Source organism: Thamnophis elegans, chromosome 11, assembly GCF_009769535.1.
Source record: "Thamnophis elegans isolate rThaEle1 chromosome 11, rThaEle1.pri, whole genome shotgun sequence".
Lineage (NCBI taxonomy): Eukaryota > Metazoa > Chordata > Lepidosauria > Squamata > Colubridae > Thamnophis > Thamnophis elegans.
Window position 1 is genome coordinate 3916043 of NC_045551.1, and position 18452 is coordinate 3934494.

General features: G+C 40.1%; 1 protein-coding gene across 1 annotated transcript in view; it reads left to right on the forward strand.

The window, feature by feature from the left end:
• Window positions 1–18452, forward strand: part of TPR (translocated promoter region, nuclear basket protein) — a 75683-nt gene that overhangs the window by 37503 nt on the left and 19728 nt on the right. The window contains 13 exon segments of the mRNA XM_032226351.1: window positions 1495–1642; window positions 2655–2792; window positions 3937–4068; window positions 6148–6278; window positions 7962–8172; window positions 10252–10398; window positions 11385–11583; window positions 12768–12973; window positions 13568–13629; window positions 14635–14843; window positions 15648–15920; window positions 16935–17083; window positions 17758–17841. Coding sequence (XP_032082242.1) covers window positions 1495–1642; window positions 2655–2792; window positions 3937–4068; window positions 6148–6278; window positions 7962–8172; window positions 10252–10398; window positions 11385–11583; window positions 12768–12973; window positions 13568–13629; window positions 14635–14843; window positions 15648–15920; window positions 16935–17083; window positions 17758–17841 — 2089 coding nt within the window.

Consider the following 18452-nt stretch of genomic DNA (forward strand, 5'->3'; position numbering starts at 1 on the left):
TCGCTGTTGGAGTCTGGTGGCAGCTCCAACGGCACCTGCTGGGCCTCAACACATACCATACCCACATTTTGCAGCTCACTTTGCACGCCGCGTGTGAGAAGATGAAAATATCTTCGAAGCAGCGCAACTGTTAGAAGACCCATGCTATTGAACAAATAGTCTGTGCTTTCTTTCTCTTGGATTTCTACCCTATACATTCTCTACCCTATTTAACTACTTGTGTGATCATAGGGAACAATGATTGAGAGATGAATCGAAATTCCCACTCTAGCTTATATCTTTTTTGAGGTTTGATTGTCTCTTGTTCATATACTCATTAATGCAAGCTCCCCAGGACTGGGAGGACAACTCAGTCCTTCATTCTTCATTCTCCGACATTCGCTCCTACGCTGACTTTTGCAAGAAGGGCGTGTGCACAAGCAGTCTTTTTATAGTCTGGAGAGGAGCCTAATGACCACCAGTTGAGTGCAATCACCTCATCAAAACCATGATGCCATGTTCAGATCTAGAGTACGATGATGCCAAAACTAAATCCCAGTTTTGGTGAATTTTAGAGGTGTATATTTTTTAGAGGTATATTTTTCAGGTGTATAATGATTGATTGATTGATTGATTGATTGATTGATAGATAGATAGATGATAGATAGATAGATAGATAGATAGATAGATAGATAGATAGATAGATTTAGAGTCACAACCCCTGGTAAGCCCCAATTATGGGAGGAAGCTAACTGCTTCCATCATCTGTCAATCGGCTCGTCACAAGAGTCCATCATGACAGAAACCCAATATTTTTACTGTTGCCTTTGTTATATATTTTTTTTATTTGTGCTGATTTATCAGCACAAATAAAACACACACACACACACACACACACACACACACACACACACACACACACACATATATATATATATATATATATATATATATATATATATATATATGTAGGTCTCTAGTTGTTCGGGTTTTCTCCCGCGTAGAATTGGAGATGTCTTGGCGACGTTTCGACGAAGTCACATTCGTCATCTTCAGGCTGCTGCTGACTACTTCAGGTTTGGTGTTTCCAGGAGTACTTCAGGTTTGGTGTTTCCAACTCCTGGAAACACCAAACCTGAAGTAGTCAGCAGCAGCCTGAAGATGACGAATGTGACTTCGTCGAAACGTCGCCAAGACATCTCCAATTCTACGCGGGAGAAAACCCGAACAACTAGAGACCTACATACTAACACCCGCGAAAACCTCAGAAAACACACATATATATATATATATATATATATATATATATATATATATATATATATATATATATATATATATATATATATATATATATATTCTTTTAGCGGTGTATATTTAAATTTAAACTTTTTTTAAAAAAATTAAATTTAAATATCTAAATGTTTAGATTTGTGGACAAAAAACACCCCCCATCAAAGACTATTTTGGAGAGCTATAAACTTAACCTAGATTTTTTTCTTCTTCCTATGACAGGTTTATTCGCAGAGAAAAGGAGATTGCAGAAACTCGATTTGAGGTTGCACAAGTGGAGAGCTTACGCTACCGCCAGCAGGTGGAACATTTAGAAAGAGAGCTGCAGGAGCTTCAGCAAAGTCTGAATGCAGAGAGGGAGAAAGTGCAAGTATGTATCCACACATTCCTCCTTATCCTTTTTTTTTTAATGATGGTCCTTAGACAATAAACAAGCATTACAACTTATTGCGAGACCGCACATATTATTAAGGAGTATCAGTATAATCGTGACCCGACAATTGCGCGATAGAGATACGCACGCCGACAAAACCGTGCCGATTAAAACGTGACGTCAAAATCGCGCCCACAAATTCGCGACAACAAAAGCGCGACAACAAAAGCACGATGACAAGCACAATAAGATCGTAAAAATTTTAGGGTTAGGGTTATAAGGTACGTATACGCCTCCCACTATGTTAAAGGCTATAGTTTGTTGATGACGCGATTTTGTCGGCGCGCATTTGTCGAAAATCAATTAGCGATTTTGACGGCGCTCATTTGTCCGTCGCGGTTTTGTCGGCGCGCATATGTCCGTCGCGCATTTGTCGGTGAACCCACTTTAATAATATCTAGGCAATACCACTGACCTGTTTTTAGAAATGCTACTTGTGATAAATAAAAGAATGCCCGATATGCGAACATGAAAAACTAAATTAATGGTCCTCGGAAAAAAAAAAAATCATGGTATTTGTCTAAAGAAAGTGTATAATTGGGGCCATGTTACCTTGGAAGATGATTTGTTGTATGTGTAGAATAATGGTAAAACCCAGTGTGGCCTGGTTGACATGTAACAGTTGGCTATGAACTTGAGTCCTAGAATGTCCTAGAAATTTTTGTTACTACATAAGATTATGTGACAGAAAATGCATGCTATATAAAGGAGAAAAAAGGAGGAGGAAGAGGAAGCTCAGTCCTCTGGGCACATGGATCTTATTAAATTCTAAATTATATTTCATGTATGACCTCAGTTTGCATATTTTATACATACATATTTTACATATAGTTTAGTATAAATATTTTGTGGCAAGTAATCATTTCTCGAGAAAATTTAACAGTGGAAAGGGAAAGCAAGTTAGGAATTTGCAGATATATTTGGATTTGAACCATGCATTGTATTGTAGGTGACTGCAAAAACAATTGCTCAACATGAAGAATTAATGAAGAAGACAGAGACCATGAATGTTTTGATAGAAACAAACAAGATATTAAGAGAGGAGAAAGAGAAATTGGAACAAGAACTTCAGCAAATGCAAGCAAAAGTTAGTATGAATTTTAAATTTGTCCCTGACGTGTCTAAAACAAATTCTCTAAATCCGTCCTTTGCCTATACAGTTACAAATCGGTGATTTTTCATTCAATTCAGAGAAAAATATTGCACTATTGGTACTTTAAAAAAAAAAACTGTTTTGTTCTCCTAAATTTTGCAGAATGAATAAGATCTGATTATTGATTTGTGGAAAGTTGGAAAATATAAAAACTCCTTTGAAATATCTTATCTATCTACGGTTATAACCCACAGTCTGTTTACCAACAAACGGGTGAAATATTAAAAGACATAGAGAGATTGCCAGGGAGGGCAGACCATTTTTATCTAGGCTTTCTCCTCCAGGACACTAACCCGGTTACCACGTATGCAGTGGCAAAGTTTTGTGCTGCTGCAATGTCCATAAGAAAAAAATTGGCTACAGAAGTATAGTACCATCTTGTACCAATTATCTGGACATACCTTTAACAATCTTTGGACCATAATGTTATTATCCACTTTTAATGTAAATACTTTTAATCATATTTTAATGTTAGTATTTTTAATATAGTGTAAAAACAAATGTATATTGCTGGTCTTTTGACCGTAATAAAGATCTTACTTACATAAAGCAACAATCTATTTATATCCTCAAACAAATGTATTTGGACTGTATGGGGAAACAATGCTCCCAAGTAATTATCCCAAGTGCGTATAATTATTTCGGTTCCACCACAAAACTGTGGTAGACAAAAGCGCGCTCGACGAAAGCGCGTACGTGACGTCATCACAGCGTGACGAAAACATTGCGCTGTGAGCGATAAATTTAAAATTAAAGCGAAAACCTTACCCTAACCCCCCCAAACCTAACCCTAAACCTAACCCTTAACCTAACCCTAAACCTAACCCTTAACCTAACCCTAAACCTAACGCTAACCCTTAACTTAACGCTAAACCTAACCCTAACGCTTAACGTAACCCTAACCCTAAACCTAAACCTAACCCTTACCTTTATGTGAATCGGCTTGCTTTAATTTTATTTTATTTTCAATTTAATTTATTTTTAATTTTTTTCGTCGCACTGCTGATGACGTCAGGTACGCGCTTTCGTCGAGCGCGGTTTTGTCTACCGCGGTTTTGACGGGTCACAATTATTTCAGGTGCGTAAGCTGGAAGCTGATATCTTGCCTCTGCAAGAATCGAATGCTGAGCTCAGTGAGAAAAGTGGGATGCTTCAAGCAGAGAAGAAGCTTCTGGAAGAGGATGTCAAGCGTTGGAAGGCGCGGACTCAAGTGAGGTCCTTTTAGATTTTAGCGCATGCGTGATATTTCTATAGATTCTATAGTTGTTTTCTTAACAATGGTTGAAAATGTAGGAAGAACAAGAGAACAAAAGTAAAAAAAAAAAGGTTAACAGTTACTGTTGCAGGTTGTGAGTCCATATAAGACTCATGTAGGAGCCGAGGTGGCGCAGTGGTTAGAGTGCAGTACTGCAGGCCACTTCAGCTGACTGCTATCTGCAGTTCAGTGGTTCAAATCTCACCGGCTCAAGGTTGACTCAGCCTTCCATCCTTCCGAGGTGGGTGAAATGAGGACCCGGATTGTTGTTGGGGGCAATATGCTGACTCTGTAAACCGCTTAGAGAGGGCTGAAAGCCCTATGAAGCGGTATATAACTCTAACTGCTATTGCTATATGTGATGTACCTTTTGCTATATAGAAAAGAATGAAATTAAGAGAGAAAGCAATTAAGGTATGAAGGAGCTTGAAGAATGAGATCGATAATGAAATGTGAGAAGTTTCGTAGGTGCAGATTATTTGAGAAAATAAGAATGTTTGGGAGACCAAATCTTGTTTAAACCGGAAATTTTTCTCCTAGGTACAATTCCAGAGGGGTATAAGAAAGATATACTTTATTTAATTATTCATGTGCTAACTGCGGTGCGTATAACTCATGCACAATATTGGAAAAAAGAAAATACACCATCAGAGCTAGATATAATCAGAAAAGTGTTGGCCTGTGTGGAAGCAGATCACTCTTGAACTTAAAAATAAAGGGGAATCGGAATATTTTGAAGTCTGGAATAGATTTTATGACTGGTATAAGACAAGATGACAAGACTGGAACAAACTGTATATACTGTGATTGGACAGAAGGATTGATAATGTATCAAGTAGGCTAATTGTCAATAGTTGTGATTAGCTGTATATATTGTGAATGTATAGTCACTCCGATTTCACGGTACTGCATTGTTTTAAACGTAAAAATAATAAAAATATATTGGAAAAAAAAAGAAGATCCATGGGTACAATTCCCCTAAAAGTAAAGTTATAAAGAATTAAATGTTAGTATTTAAGTTTTCAAGTTAGTATTTAAGTTTTAAGTTAGTATTTAAGATTTTTTTCTTCTAAAGTATCAGTTATAAGTGGCGAGGAAGTAGTAGTATACCAGTATAAATTGTTGTTCCCCCCCCTCCTCATGTTTGTGTGATGTGAATGGTGTACGTTTCTCCAGCTCCTTTGTCCAAGCAACAGTATTTTTTACTAATGACGGCCTATTTTTAAAATGTAAATGTGTAATACATTAGCTCTTCTCTTTCAAAGAGATTGTTGTAAAGAATATAACAACAAATCTCGCTGGGGAAAGCATTAATCAATTTTAATTCTGTGAGCCAAAAAGGTACACATATCTTATACAAAATGTCTATCAATAGTGAGTTTAAATAAATCTTCTTTACGTGTCAAATTTGTACCCTAAATTCCCAGAATCTCTGAATGCCTATTTATAGCCTTGGTTTATAGCAAGGGTAGTCAACCTTTTTATACCTACCGCCCACTTTTGTATCTCTGTTAGTAGTAAAATTTTCTAACCGCCCACCCAGTTCCAAAGTAATGGTGATTTTATAAAGTAGGGAAGTAACTTTACTTTATAAAATTTATAAAGCAGCGTTACAGCAAACCCCCCACCGCCCACCATGAAAGCTGGAATGCCCACTAGCGGGCGGTAGGGACCAGGTTGACTACCACTGGTTTATAGTATCTAGATTAGGGGTCTCCAGGCCCTGGTCCGTGGACCAGCACTGGTCCACACCATATCAACAACCGGTGCGCGCAAACAAGCGAAGCCCCATCACCAGGATGCAGGCAGCACATGAAACAACTTGCTGCCTCCGGGGAAATCTCTCTCTACGGAACTGGCCCTTGATGCCAAGGTTTGGGAGTTGCTGATCTAGAAGAAACCCTTTGGATATTGTCATTTTAATCCAAGTCTTGGTTCACTTTTACATTCTTTTGCTTTTCTGAAATGCAGAAGAGTACTAAATCAAAACTATACCTGTCTTTAAGTTTATGATTGTTTAACGTTCTCTTCCAGCATTTATTGAGCCAACAAAAAGATGCGGATGTCGAAGAATATCGGAAGCTTCTTTCGGAGAAGGAAGTGAACAACAAGCGCATTCAGCAGCTAAGTGAAGAGATAGGCAGGCTTAAAGCAGAAATTGCAAGGTGATTTGTAAAGAATGCCTTATAATCTGGGGGGGAAAAACCACTGGGGTACTGTGAGATCTTTTCTGAAAACTAATATATTGTATTCTTTTATTATGAGCTCAAAACATCTTCACCGAACATTTTAATCCATATACGTTTGTTCCAAGTTTTACTTGCGGAGAATTGTATGTCCTTGTTCCACTTGCCTAAGTGGGTATCCTTGTATTGCATTTTCTTTTCTGAAATGCACTGCATCTTGCTTTCCGGATATTCCGTGTTTGACGGTTCCCTCCTTCCTGCAATGTGGATAAAACTGAACCATTTGATAGTAGCTGAAAAGCTTTCGTAATAGAACAAATGCTTTACATCGTCATTTTACTCACCTTCATCCACTTATAAAGCCCTTCATGGTATTGGACCTGGGTACTTGAGAGACCGCCTGCTGCCAATTACCTCCACTAGACCGATTAGTTCCCACAGATTAGGCCTCCTCCGAATTCCATCCGCCGGCCAATGCCGACTGGCGACTACCCGGAGGAGAGCCTTCTCTGTGGCTGCTCCGACCCTCTGGAACGAACTCCCCGTGGAGATTCGAACCCTCACCACCCTCCAGACCTTCCGCAAAGCCCTTAAAACCTGGCTGTTCCGACAGGCCTGGGGCTAAAGAGCTGTTGTCCCTGTCTCGAATGGTATGACTGTTGTGTGTTTTTAAATTATGTATTGTTATGTTTCGTCTTTTTATTTTCTGTCTGTACCCCCCTTCCCTGATTTGAATTGTGAGCCGCCCTGAGTCCCCTTCGGGGGGAAAGGGCGGCATATAAATATAATCAAATCAAATCAAATCCCCAATTCAATTATCTCAAATGGCAGGATGACAAAAAAATCTTTGCCCAGCTCCAAAATAGAGTTTTCTTGACAGATTAGAATAGCATTTGCACAGAATACTGTCACCATATTCTTCATACTTTCCTGACCCACTACCCCATCAGTCATTTTTCAGAAACGAGAGTATTAAGAATCAGGGAATGAGGGCCCAGGAAAGACCTTCGCTGCCTGAGCAAAATCACAAATTTCCTAAACTCTGACCAAAAACAGTTTTCTCCTTTGGTTGGCATCTACTTGTTGAGTTCTTCACAAGGCCCTGGAGTAGCCAGATGTCGTTGTTTGCTGGTGTTAAAAGTAACCTCACAGGGTGTAAGCTGCTCCAATAAAGCTACCTTTTGCAATTGACAGGGGGCAATTTTGTAAAGCCAGTGGTGTTCAAGAGGTGCTCCAGATGTTTTAGGGATTGTACTAAGGAGCCTACCTTCTTTGCTTCATTTTATCACATTTGTCCTAATTCTGTTTACGGGTCTTTGCATTTTCTGATTTTCACCAGTTATTTCTCGTCTGCTTAAGACAAAAAACTGGAGTGTTATGTGCACGTGCTTCCCTGTTTGAATTCTAAAGTCCCAAAATACTTTACCTTTTTTTATTTCTATTACTTTGTATAGTTTGTGGTTCAGGTAAATGATATTTCTTGCAGATATTAGATTTTTTATCTGCCTGATAAATGTTACCTGAAAGTTTTAACATTTCTTTGAAACTTTTCAACTGGATCTTTGAAGCCAAATATTCATTTAAATTGCTCAAATTTTTAAAAAGTACAGCAGTTGTCTGTTGTATTCATTTGTGTTTAATTCTTTTTCGATTAATTTTAAGAACAAATGCATCACTGACAACAACCCAGAATCTGGTCCAGAGCCTCCGGGAAGATCTAACAAAAACAAAAACAGAAAAGGAAAACCTTCAAAAGGACCTGGAGGTGAAAGTAGTAGATATCCAAGAGAAAGTCAAGACAATAACTCAAGTCAAGAAAATTGGACGTCGCTACAAGACTCAATATGAAGAGCTGAAAGCACAGCATGATAAGGTGAGGCTTTTGCCATTCATGGTCCGTGAAAGTTGACTAGCATAGCTCAAAAGCACCTGATAGTTTTCAGGTTTATGTAGTCTTGGTGAGTACCAGTGGTCATACTTCTGAGCCGAGGTGACGCAGTGGCTAGAGTGCACCACTGCAGGCCACTTCAGCTGACTGCTAGTTCAGCGGTTCAAATCTCACTGGCTCAGGGTTGACTCAGCCTTCCATCCTTCCGAGGTGGGTAAACTGAGGACCCAGATTGTTGGGGGCGATATGCTGACTCTGTAAACCGCTTAGAGAGGGCTGAAAGCCCTATGAAGCGGTATATAAGTCTAACTGCTATTGCTATTGCTATTCTGTCTAGTCTTCATGCTTCCTGTTAATGTCAATGTGGTTAAGCTACATACTAAATCTGAAATTACCCTAGGAGAGAGAATCTGTATACTTAAGAGGCGTTCAACAACGCTGAACATTGATGATACCTTTTTTTTAAAAAAAGATTTTTTATTGTTTTTATTACACACACAAAGAAAAAAAAGAATCATCTTCCATTACGTCTTGTAGAAAGCGTGTCCATTGGTTACAAATACATTTCATACGTTTCTTCCCCAATCATTACCTATACTTCATTCTGTGCATTTCTTCCACAATCATTACCTATACTTCATTCAAATTAAGTTGTACATTTTAGAATTTATGTATTTTACTATCACTGTATTTGATTACAGTTACTTAAGCTTGTTTTCTTTCTAAAATCATTTATATTTAAAGACACAACCACCTACTGGCATACTTTCACAATCTCAATGAGTCTACCATAACTTTACATCTTTATAACATATTCTAAACATATAACATATTCTAAAAGAGAGTCAGTTAGTAGGGTATCTAACATTCCCTCCCCTTTTTTCTCCCCCAACTCACAAATTAGTACTTCTGTCCGAATTACTTTTACTAATACAACACACCTCTATATATCATTAAATATTATCCAGATGATGCCTTTTTGATTTCCTCAATATCTTTTCCATGATACTTAAGAGAAGCCACTTCTGTAACAGTGATCTGATTGTGCTGGCTACCTTAGGCTAAGTCTCACAAAACCTCCTTTTCCTCAGCTCACAAACACATACCCATCTTCTGAAATAACCAGTCTATGTGGAGGGCCTGAAATGCTCAGTGATCTTCTATAATGGCTACATGGGCTTCATGCAGCCACCCCTGTCTCTTTAAGCATGTGCTGTAATTTGGTTGAAAACAATCGGTATGGGTTTTTATTCTCAGAAAACGAGAGAAGTAAAATATACGTACGTATGTGTGTATTTATCTGTATGTGTATCTGTTCAGTTTCCAGAGTGAGGTGTGGGAGGAGTAACAGATGGGTATTAACCAAGCCCCATTGCCCTGGAGTCTGAGGATAATCTTTTGAAGCCACGCCTCTGATCCTCCTCTTACTCTCCCAGATTAACCTCAGACTCCAGCCCAGAAGGAGTGTTTTCTGACTCTCCCTCACTTTGGAAGTCTTAAGGGTTTTTTTTAGTGTAAGTTTTTTTCCTCTAGCATTTTTTTCCGCTCACCAAGAAGCATCCAGCGCTGCATCTCTCTTCCAACGTGCTCAGCGCTGCTAGCGAAGGCCTTGCTGGCCTGCTAGCACGCGTGCGCTCCCCAAGCGGCCGGACAGTCGCGCAAGAGGGGAGGAAGCCTCCACACCGATCGGAGTGCGTGGAGAGGCCTTCGCACTTCAGCCGCCCGATTAGGACTCCGGAGGACCGGGGGTCCACAGGGGATCCCAAATACTAGGGGAAGAACTATTTATTTTGCTGTTTAATTATTAAATTTATATGCCGCCCATCTTACTATCCAAAGCAACTAAAAATATTAGCCTCTAGCTGCAAAACAGAACAAAAACTCCCAATGCAATTGAAGCTTTCTTGTTATTCCCGCAACGTTGAATTTCATCTCCGCAGCTTTAGTGCAGAAAACAGGCCAGTGTGTAGGATTCCTGTACCATGTGCTCTTGTAGAAGTTAGTAGCGTATATAAGGCTGGGTATCGTTGTACAAACATTATTATTAACGCTCTGAAATTGCAGATGGTTGCTGAGACTGCCACGCAGGCTTTTGCGGAACAGACGGAACAGCAAATTTCAGAGAAAGAACATCAGGAGGTGAAAGAGGCTCTAAGCCAAGCGGAGGTCAAAATAAAATCTTTAGAGGGGCAGATTGAAATTCTGCAGAAGGTAAGAGAACTTTCAAGGGGTAGTATCTGTGCGGCTCTGATTGTTATTTACTTAGCAAAACAGAAGTAGAGTTTGTCACTCGAAAACTAAGTCACGTTTAAGCCCCTAAAGCAGAAGTGTCAAACTCATTGAAGGCTGCATCATTTCACCTCGGGAGGCGGGATGGACATGGGAAGGGTGGGTGTGGCCAGCTTGACATCACTCATGTCGGCACCAGTGGTGGCCCGAGCGCTCTGCCAGCGAAAACGGGCTCCCGAGCTCCGTTTTTTGCCACTGCCTGCGAAAAAGGGAGCTCCAAGCTCCGTTTTCAATGACCGGTGGCTGCAGGAGGCCGTCACAGCTGAAAACAACTCAGGAGCCCATTTTTGTTGGCAGAGGCACCGTGGGAGAGTCTTTCGCTGTTTCCAGGATGACCCCATCTAAGCACCCTGCAGACGACATGCGGCCCACGGGCCTTGAGTTTGACACCTACTCTAAAGCTTAAGCTTTCACAAATAGTGGTTAGGAGAGTAAAATAGGAGATTTCCCTCTGGGCACCTGAAGTGCTTTAAGGAAATTATACGGTAGAAAAAAAAGGTTTAGAGAATCTATTCATAGGTATACCACGAGCCGAGGTGGCGCAGTGGTTAGGGTGCAGTACTGCAGGCCACTTCAGCTGACTGTTATCTGCAGTTCAGCGGTTCTAATCTCACCGGCTCAAGGTTGACTCAGCCTTCCATCCTTCCGAGGTGGGTAAAATGAGGACCCGGATTGTTGTTGGGGGCGATATGCTGACTCTGTAAACCGCTTAGAGAGGGCTGAAAGCCCTATGAAGCGGTATATAAGTCTAACTGCTATCGCTATATTATACCATAGGGGGGAAAATAAATGGAAGTCTGATCAATAGCAAGCTGTAAGGCGGGTAGGGTATAATTTCTAGCATCATACCAACCCATCAGCTATGGAAACTTGCAGTGGCCTAATGTTTCATGCCTGGGTTTCCATAGACTCTAGGAGAGAAGGACACCGAAGTGAAGAATCTTCAGGATCAAGTATCCCAGTTGCAATCCGACCTTTCCCGCCTTCGTCAAGATCTACAGGAAAAAACATCCCAGGAAGAACAACTCCGACAACAAGTAACTGAAAAAGAGGAGAAAACCAAAAAGACACTTCTGGCTGCCAAGCAGAGGATTGCACAGCTGGCAGGTAAGTTGGCTTTGCATATTTTAAATTCTAGAAGAAATAAGTGAGTTTGGAGAAGATTCACCATCTGATTTTGATTTAAATTCGCTTTTGGGAATTACTGGTTTTTCAAATGATGGTTCAACGAAGTAGCATACGGGCCAGTGGTGGGTTTCAAAAATTCTTGGAACCTACTCTGTGGGTGTGGCCTCCTTTGTGGGAGTGGCTTGCCGGCCATGTGACCTGGTGGGAGTGGCTTGCCGGCCATGTGTTTTCTTTATTTCTCTCTCTCTCTCTCTCTCTCTTTCCTTCCTTTTGTCTCTCTGTCTCTCTCTCTTCTTTTTTTCTTTCATCTCTCACTCTTTTTCTTTCTTTTTTATTTATTTATTTCTTCCTTTTTTTCTTTCTCTCCCTCTCTCTCTCTTTCCTTCCTTTTGTCTCTGTCTCTTTTTTTTCTTTCACCTCTCTCACTCTTTTTCTTTCTTTTTTATTTATTTATCTCTCTCTCTCTCTTTCCTTCCTTCTGTCTCTCTGTCTCTTTTTTCTTTCATCTCTCACTCTTTTTTTCTTTTTTCTTTATTTATTTCTTCCTTTCTCTTTCTCTCTCTCTCTCTCTCTCTCTCTCTCTCTCTCTCTCTCTCTCTCTCTGTGTGTGTGTGTCAGTCTGTCTCTGTGTGTGGGGGGGGCAGTGGTGGGTTTCAAACATTTTTGGAACCTCTTCTGTAGGTGTGGCCTGCTTTCTGGGTCCACTGGTGGAACCTCTTCTAACCAGTTCGGTAGATTTGACGAACCGGTTCTACCGAATAGGTGCGAACTGGTAGGAACCCACCTCTGATATGGGCTGACACAAAAGAAGAATCTTCGTTAGATAATTCTAATTCAATGCTAGAATTGATCACAGTTGCTATTCTCTTGGAAGAACTTTAATGAGAACAGAGAAGGAAGGAGAACTAGAGAAAGTAGAGATAGATAGATAGATAGATAGATAGATAGATAGATAGATAGATAGATAGATAGATAGATAGATAGATAGATAGATAGATAGATAAAGATATATAAAGATGTAGATATAGATAGATAGATAGATAGATAGATAGATAGATAGATAGATAGATAGATAGATAGATAGATAGATAGATATCTTTACTAAAATACTTTGGTAAGCACTATCAAAATGAAGTGATTGATTGTTCTCTCCTTTAATTCAGGGGTAAAAGATCAGCTGACTAAAGAAAGTGAGGAATGGAAGCAGAAGAGCAGCACATTGGAGGAACAAAAGTCAGAATTAGAAGTTCGGATGAGCGCACTTAAATCACAATACGAAGGCCGAATTTGTCGCCTAGAGCGAGAACTCAGAGAGCAACAAGAGAGACATCACGAACAGCGAGATGAGCCTCCAGAATCTACCAACAAGGTAGATATTCTGTGCTATACAAAGACTTTTATAGATTGGACATTTTTATGTTTTCCCTGCCTTTCATCCTCTGCATAAGTTTGATGAAAGAGATTGACTAAAGTATCACTGATGATGTTACCTACCTTGGGTAATGAAATGTTTGCAAGAAAAAGTGCATTAAGGAGTCCTCATCTTCATCTCAACCCTGAGCTAAAGATATTCTCCTTTATTAATAGATTGCTTTGGAGTCTATTTTTCTAAACTGCCTTCCCAAGCGTATATGTGGGAAAACACCATATATTTACCAACTGCTTACCTGATAAGATTGCAACAAAGGCTCAGGTTAAATAGCAATAGCACTTAGACTTCTGTACTGCTTCACAGTAAAATATAGCCCTCTCTAAGCAGTTTACAGAGTCAGCATATTGCCCCCCCCCCAAAAAAAAATTGGGTCCTCATTTTATCCACCCTATCCTGAAATTTCTATTGATTGTAAGCTACTTCAAGATTTTGTAGCAGTATTCAAATATATTAAATGAATAACTTAACTACATATATATTGGTGGTTATCTTTTGCCTCCTCTGGCTTAAACTAATAATTCTTATCGTTAGGCTCCAGAACAGCAAAGGCAGATCACTCTTAAATCAACTCAAGCTGCAGGGGACCGAGGAATGTGAGTTCTTAAATCTTTTTTCTTTCTGTTATACATTTTTGAACCGTCTCAAACTTAATTTAGAAGCAAAGCATAGCACATTTTGTCTCGTTTCTTTAGTTTTCCTCTTTCATAAGAATGAAAGTTGCTGAGTTTCTACTAATAAATAGTGACAATAATAAAGACCACCAAATGGGTATTTCCAAACCTTTTTTCCATTGGAAAGGGCAAATTCCATTGCAGAAATAATTAATTAACCTTTACGTTATAACACATGTAGACAAATCTGTGATGCACCACAATTGAAATATCATAAACTAGGGGAATCCAGAGTGGTCAGTAATGGTCAAGGTGGTCACTATCATACAATCAGGCCTACAGTTCGAGTTCTTTCTGCTCCTCTCCCTGATTCCTGCCACTTCCCACAATACCTGTGCCATGAAGAATTATGGTCAGCCTACCTTCATAAGGATCTTGAGCTGAGAAACATGTATCAAAAGATGTCCAGAACTGTCAAGAGGCTGGGGCACTTCTCCTTTGAGGGAAGATTTCTACCTTTTAATCTTTTTTACGCAGAAAGAAAAAAAAAAAACAAAGTCTAGAATTTTTGGGGTTGGGTTGGTTGGTTTTTCCTTTACTAAAGAGAAGCTGCCTTGTACTCAGGATTATATGCCTAAAACATCCACTAACATATGGTTCCCCGACAAATGCGCGCTCGACAAAAGCGCGCCCAACGAAACCGCAGCGACAAAACTGCGAGTTCTAAAGCGCGCCGAAGAATGAGCGCAGAAGCACGCCGACAACAGCGCGCCAACAGAATCGCGCTCTAAACCTAACCCTGAACCTAACCCTGAACCTAACCCTTACCTTAACTTAAATCGCATTTCTGTCGGCACGCTGTTGTTGTCATGCTGTTGCCGGCGCATTGATGACGTCGTGGTTTTGTCGCTGCGGTTTCATCGGCGCACTTTTGTCGTGCGTACATTTGTCGGGTCACGCTAACATATCATTTTGGATTATTTCTAGAGCTAGTACTTCAGATCCACCAACAGCCAACATCAAGCCAACTCCTGTTGTGTCGACCCCGAGCAAAGTGACAGCTGCTGCCATACCTGGGAACAAGCCCACCCCAAGGGCTAGCATCCGTCCAATGGTTACACCCGCTACCGTCACCAACCCTACAACTACTCCAACGGCTACCGTTATGCCAACAACACAAGTGGAGACTCAGGAAGGTAATTTCTGATTGAAGCGTACTGAATTAAAAAATAAATGTAAAGACATAATGAACAAATGCTTACTGTTTGTAAGAAATTGGATCGAAGTCAGAAGGTTGGCCCAACTGCTAGTATACAGCACTACATAAAGCCCCTTAATTGCTTAAAGAAAGAAAATGTATATCCAGGTTGAAATTGAGAAAAACCACAGATATGTGAAAGGTCATAACATCCCCTATCATAATACTTAGGTGTCCCTAATTCAAGGATTTTATGCAGCCTGAATCTTCTCATTAAAGTCTAAGATCTCTGGATAGTATCATGTGAAATAGCATCATTGCAAAATCTACTTAAAAACCAGTTTAAAAGTGTGAAAAGATGAGAAATGGAACTTGAAAAAAACATAATTTGATGGGCTGTAATATGAACTCTTTTATGATGGAAAGGATAACTTATTAGAACGCATATCTGTTAATTCTAGGTGGTTCTGCTCCTTGTTGGTGAAAATAGCATGCATTTCACAGTGACAATGTCTAATGCTTTTTGTTGCATATTTAATCATAAATCTTAACATTGTAACAGATGCTTGTCTCAATATTTAAATGTCATACTATATTAACATGAATCATATTGCAGTATAACAGTTACCTGAGGATAGAAAACTGAAATATAGATTAATTTGACTCTATCAGCAACATCACTATTTTTTTTTTAAGAAAGTGAGATGACATAACTTCTAGATTTTTTCCCCTCATTCTGAGCCGAGATTCCAGCCTTCACCTTAAGCAGTGAAAGTGACCAGTGTCCTAACTTCATTTTAAGCCATGCAGTCAGAAGGACCAGTTGAACATGTTCCAGTCTTTGGAAGCACAAGCGGATCTGTGCGTTCCACCAGCCCCAATGTGCAGACATCTCTTTCCCAGCCCATCCTGACGGTCCAGCAGCAAACTCAGGCCACAGCTTTCGTACAGCCTACCCAACAGAGTCATCCTCAGATCGAACCAACAGCTCAAGAACCATCCCCAGCCATCATGGAAGTGGTGCAGAGCTCCCAAATGGAAAGACCTTCTACCTCAACGGCAGTGTTTGGCACAGGTTAGGTCGCTGCCTTGGTGGGACATTCTCCAGGGGTTTTGGGTTTTATTGCACTCCCCTCGAAAGGTATTAGCTCCGGGATGAGTGCGAAACTGAGATCTTGCTTAATGTCAGGGCTGCTTTCCTCAGTAACCAAAAAAACAACTCCATTTTGCAGAATTAAGAGTACTTTTACTGGTCATGAGTAGATAGTAGCTAGGCAAAGCAAGATCTGAGGCAAAAGCGCATGTAATCATAGATATCAATATGTAACCCAGCCCCCTCCCCTTGGTAACCCCATCCCATAGTCCAGTGCGTACACCCCACGGGTGTCATGTGGGAGACATCTTCAAAAAGCATCATCAGGTCGGTATGCCGGACAGTTCGCCTTGGCGGCAACTCCTCTATCTACAGCATGCGCAGTGGATGGTGAGAACAACTCCCTTTTGACAGTCACTCCTGCACTGAACAATTCCCCCACCCAAATACCATGCCCCCCCCCCTCCCTGTTTCAATGGCAGCCGAAAGCAAGCAGCAAAACAGAGGCTGACATCAGTTTTCTGGAAACCACCACATCCATCTTCTGCCTTCAGTTGTCTAGATTCAGTTCTCAAATATTCAGGAAAAAAAACACCTCACTTTGGCTGGGAGTTGAAACCTATCTAGATTGTACCCAGATTAGGAAATATTTGTATGATAGCAATAGCACTTAGAGTTATATACCACTTTACAGCCCTCTCTAAGCAGTTTATAGAGTCAGCATGTTGCCCCCAATAATCTGGATCTTTATTTTACCGACCTCGGAAGGTTGGAAGGCTGAGTCGACCTTGTTATGATATAAATGTTGACCACGTGATGTAAAATTAAGCAAGTATTTTCAGCATTTTAGAAGTGTCGATTATAAGCAGCCATTCATTCATCATGCAACCAACTATTCATCAAAAGAAGAACTCTATAGCCACTGTTTGTTTTTTTCTTTTTCTTAGATCTTTAATGTGATGTATTTGACTAAAGGGAAACATTATTCTCTTTCAGTTTCAGCAACTCCCAGTTCGTCTCTGCCTAAGCGAGGACGAGAGGAAGAAGAGGAGAATAATGTTGAAAACTCAGAACAGATTCCCGAGGAAATGGTTGATCTGCCTCTTGCAAAGAAACTGAGAACTGTACAGAGAGTTGGGCCAGAGGTTTGTAAGGAGAACTACTGGACTATAAGCATCTCAAGTGGGAAAATGCAGTCTTAGATATTGGCTTTCAACCATTTTGAATATCAGACTGTATTAATTGATCATGTCGTTTCCTTTTGCGACCTTCTGACAAGCAGAGTCAGTGGAGAAGCAAGATCATTTAACAAACAAGTTAGTAACTTAACAGCTGCAGTGATTAACAACTGTGGCAAGAATGGTCCTAAAATGGGGCAGAACTCACTTTTCTGCTTAGCAACAGAAATTTTGGGTTCATTTGTGGTTCATAGGTCAAGGGACTACCTCTATAAGCATAATCTTTATTGTCATTGTACTTAAATAAACGAAATTGGCTACCATGTTTTTCATTAAAATTGTCTTACATATTCATTTGTCAGCTATCAAGTGTCAAGTAATAGAGTGATTGCAGATTTAAGTGATCTGTATTGGACCAGTTTTTAATAATTAAACATCTTTAATATTGACAACTGACCATGTTATTTAAAACTTTAAAAGGTTTGACTTTGGTATTCATGGATCAGTAACAATATTAACTAAGGTTTGCAAATTATCACAGTTACAGTAGAAGCCTCTACTGTAAAATACTGTGTTTTTGATGTGCAGTGTACATGATCTTAATATTTCCCCAATTAACGTCATTCATTTCTATATTTCAGGAGGAAGTGACTGCAGAAGAGAGCACGGACCGAGAAATAGAGGCTCAGGCTTACAATCAGGATTCGCAGGATTCCATTGACGAAGTAAGTTCCTGATTGCAGGAACAATTTCCACGTCTTATTTGTCTGTTGTAGCAACACCCAGAAATATCCATGTGAATGAATTAGGGTTGCTTAACAATTTTTCCCTCCAGCAATGGTGTCCATAGCTCCTCCAATCCTCATATAATTTTTATTATAAGAGGATTTTACATGGGCCTTTTAAAAATATCCCCTAATACTTGTGCAGGACAGGAGGTGCTACCAGAAGAGTGTAGCAAAGCAGCGTATATGTGTGTATGCATATATACATGATACGTTTGCATATAATACTGTACTTCTCAGCCTTTTACTCAAGTACAGCCGTGACCCGTCAAAACCGCGCTTGACTAAACCGCGTTGCTGACGTCATCAACAGGGCGACAACAGCCAGCGCGGAGAAAGAAGGGCGCTTTAAATAGCGCTTTGAAAGCAAGCCGATTCAACTTAGGGTAAGGTTAAGGGTTAGGTTAAGGGTTAGGTTAAAGGTTAGGGTTAGGTTAAGGGTTAGGGTTAGGTTTAGGGTTAGGTTAAGGGTTAGGATTAGGTTAAGGGTTAGGTTTAGGGTTAGGTTAAGGTTTAGGGTTAGGTTTAGGGTTAGGTTTAGGTTTAGGGGG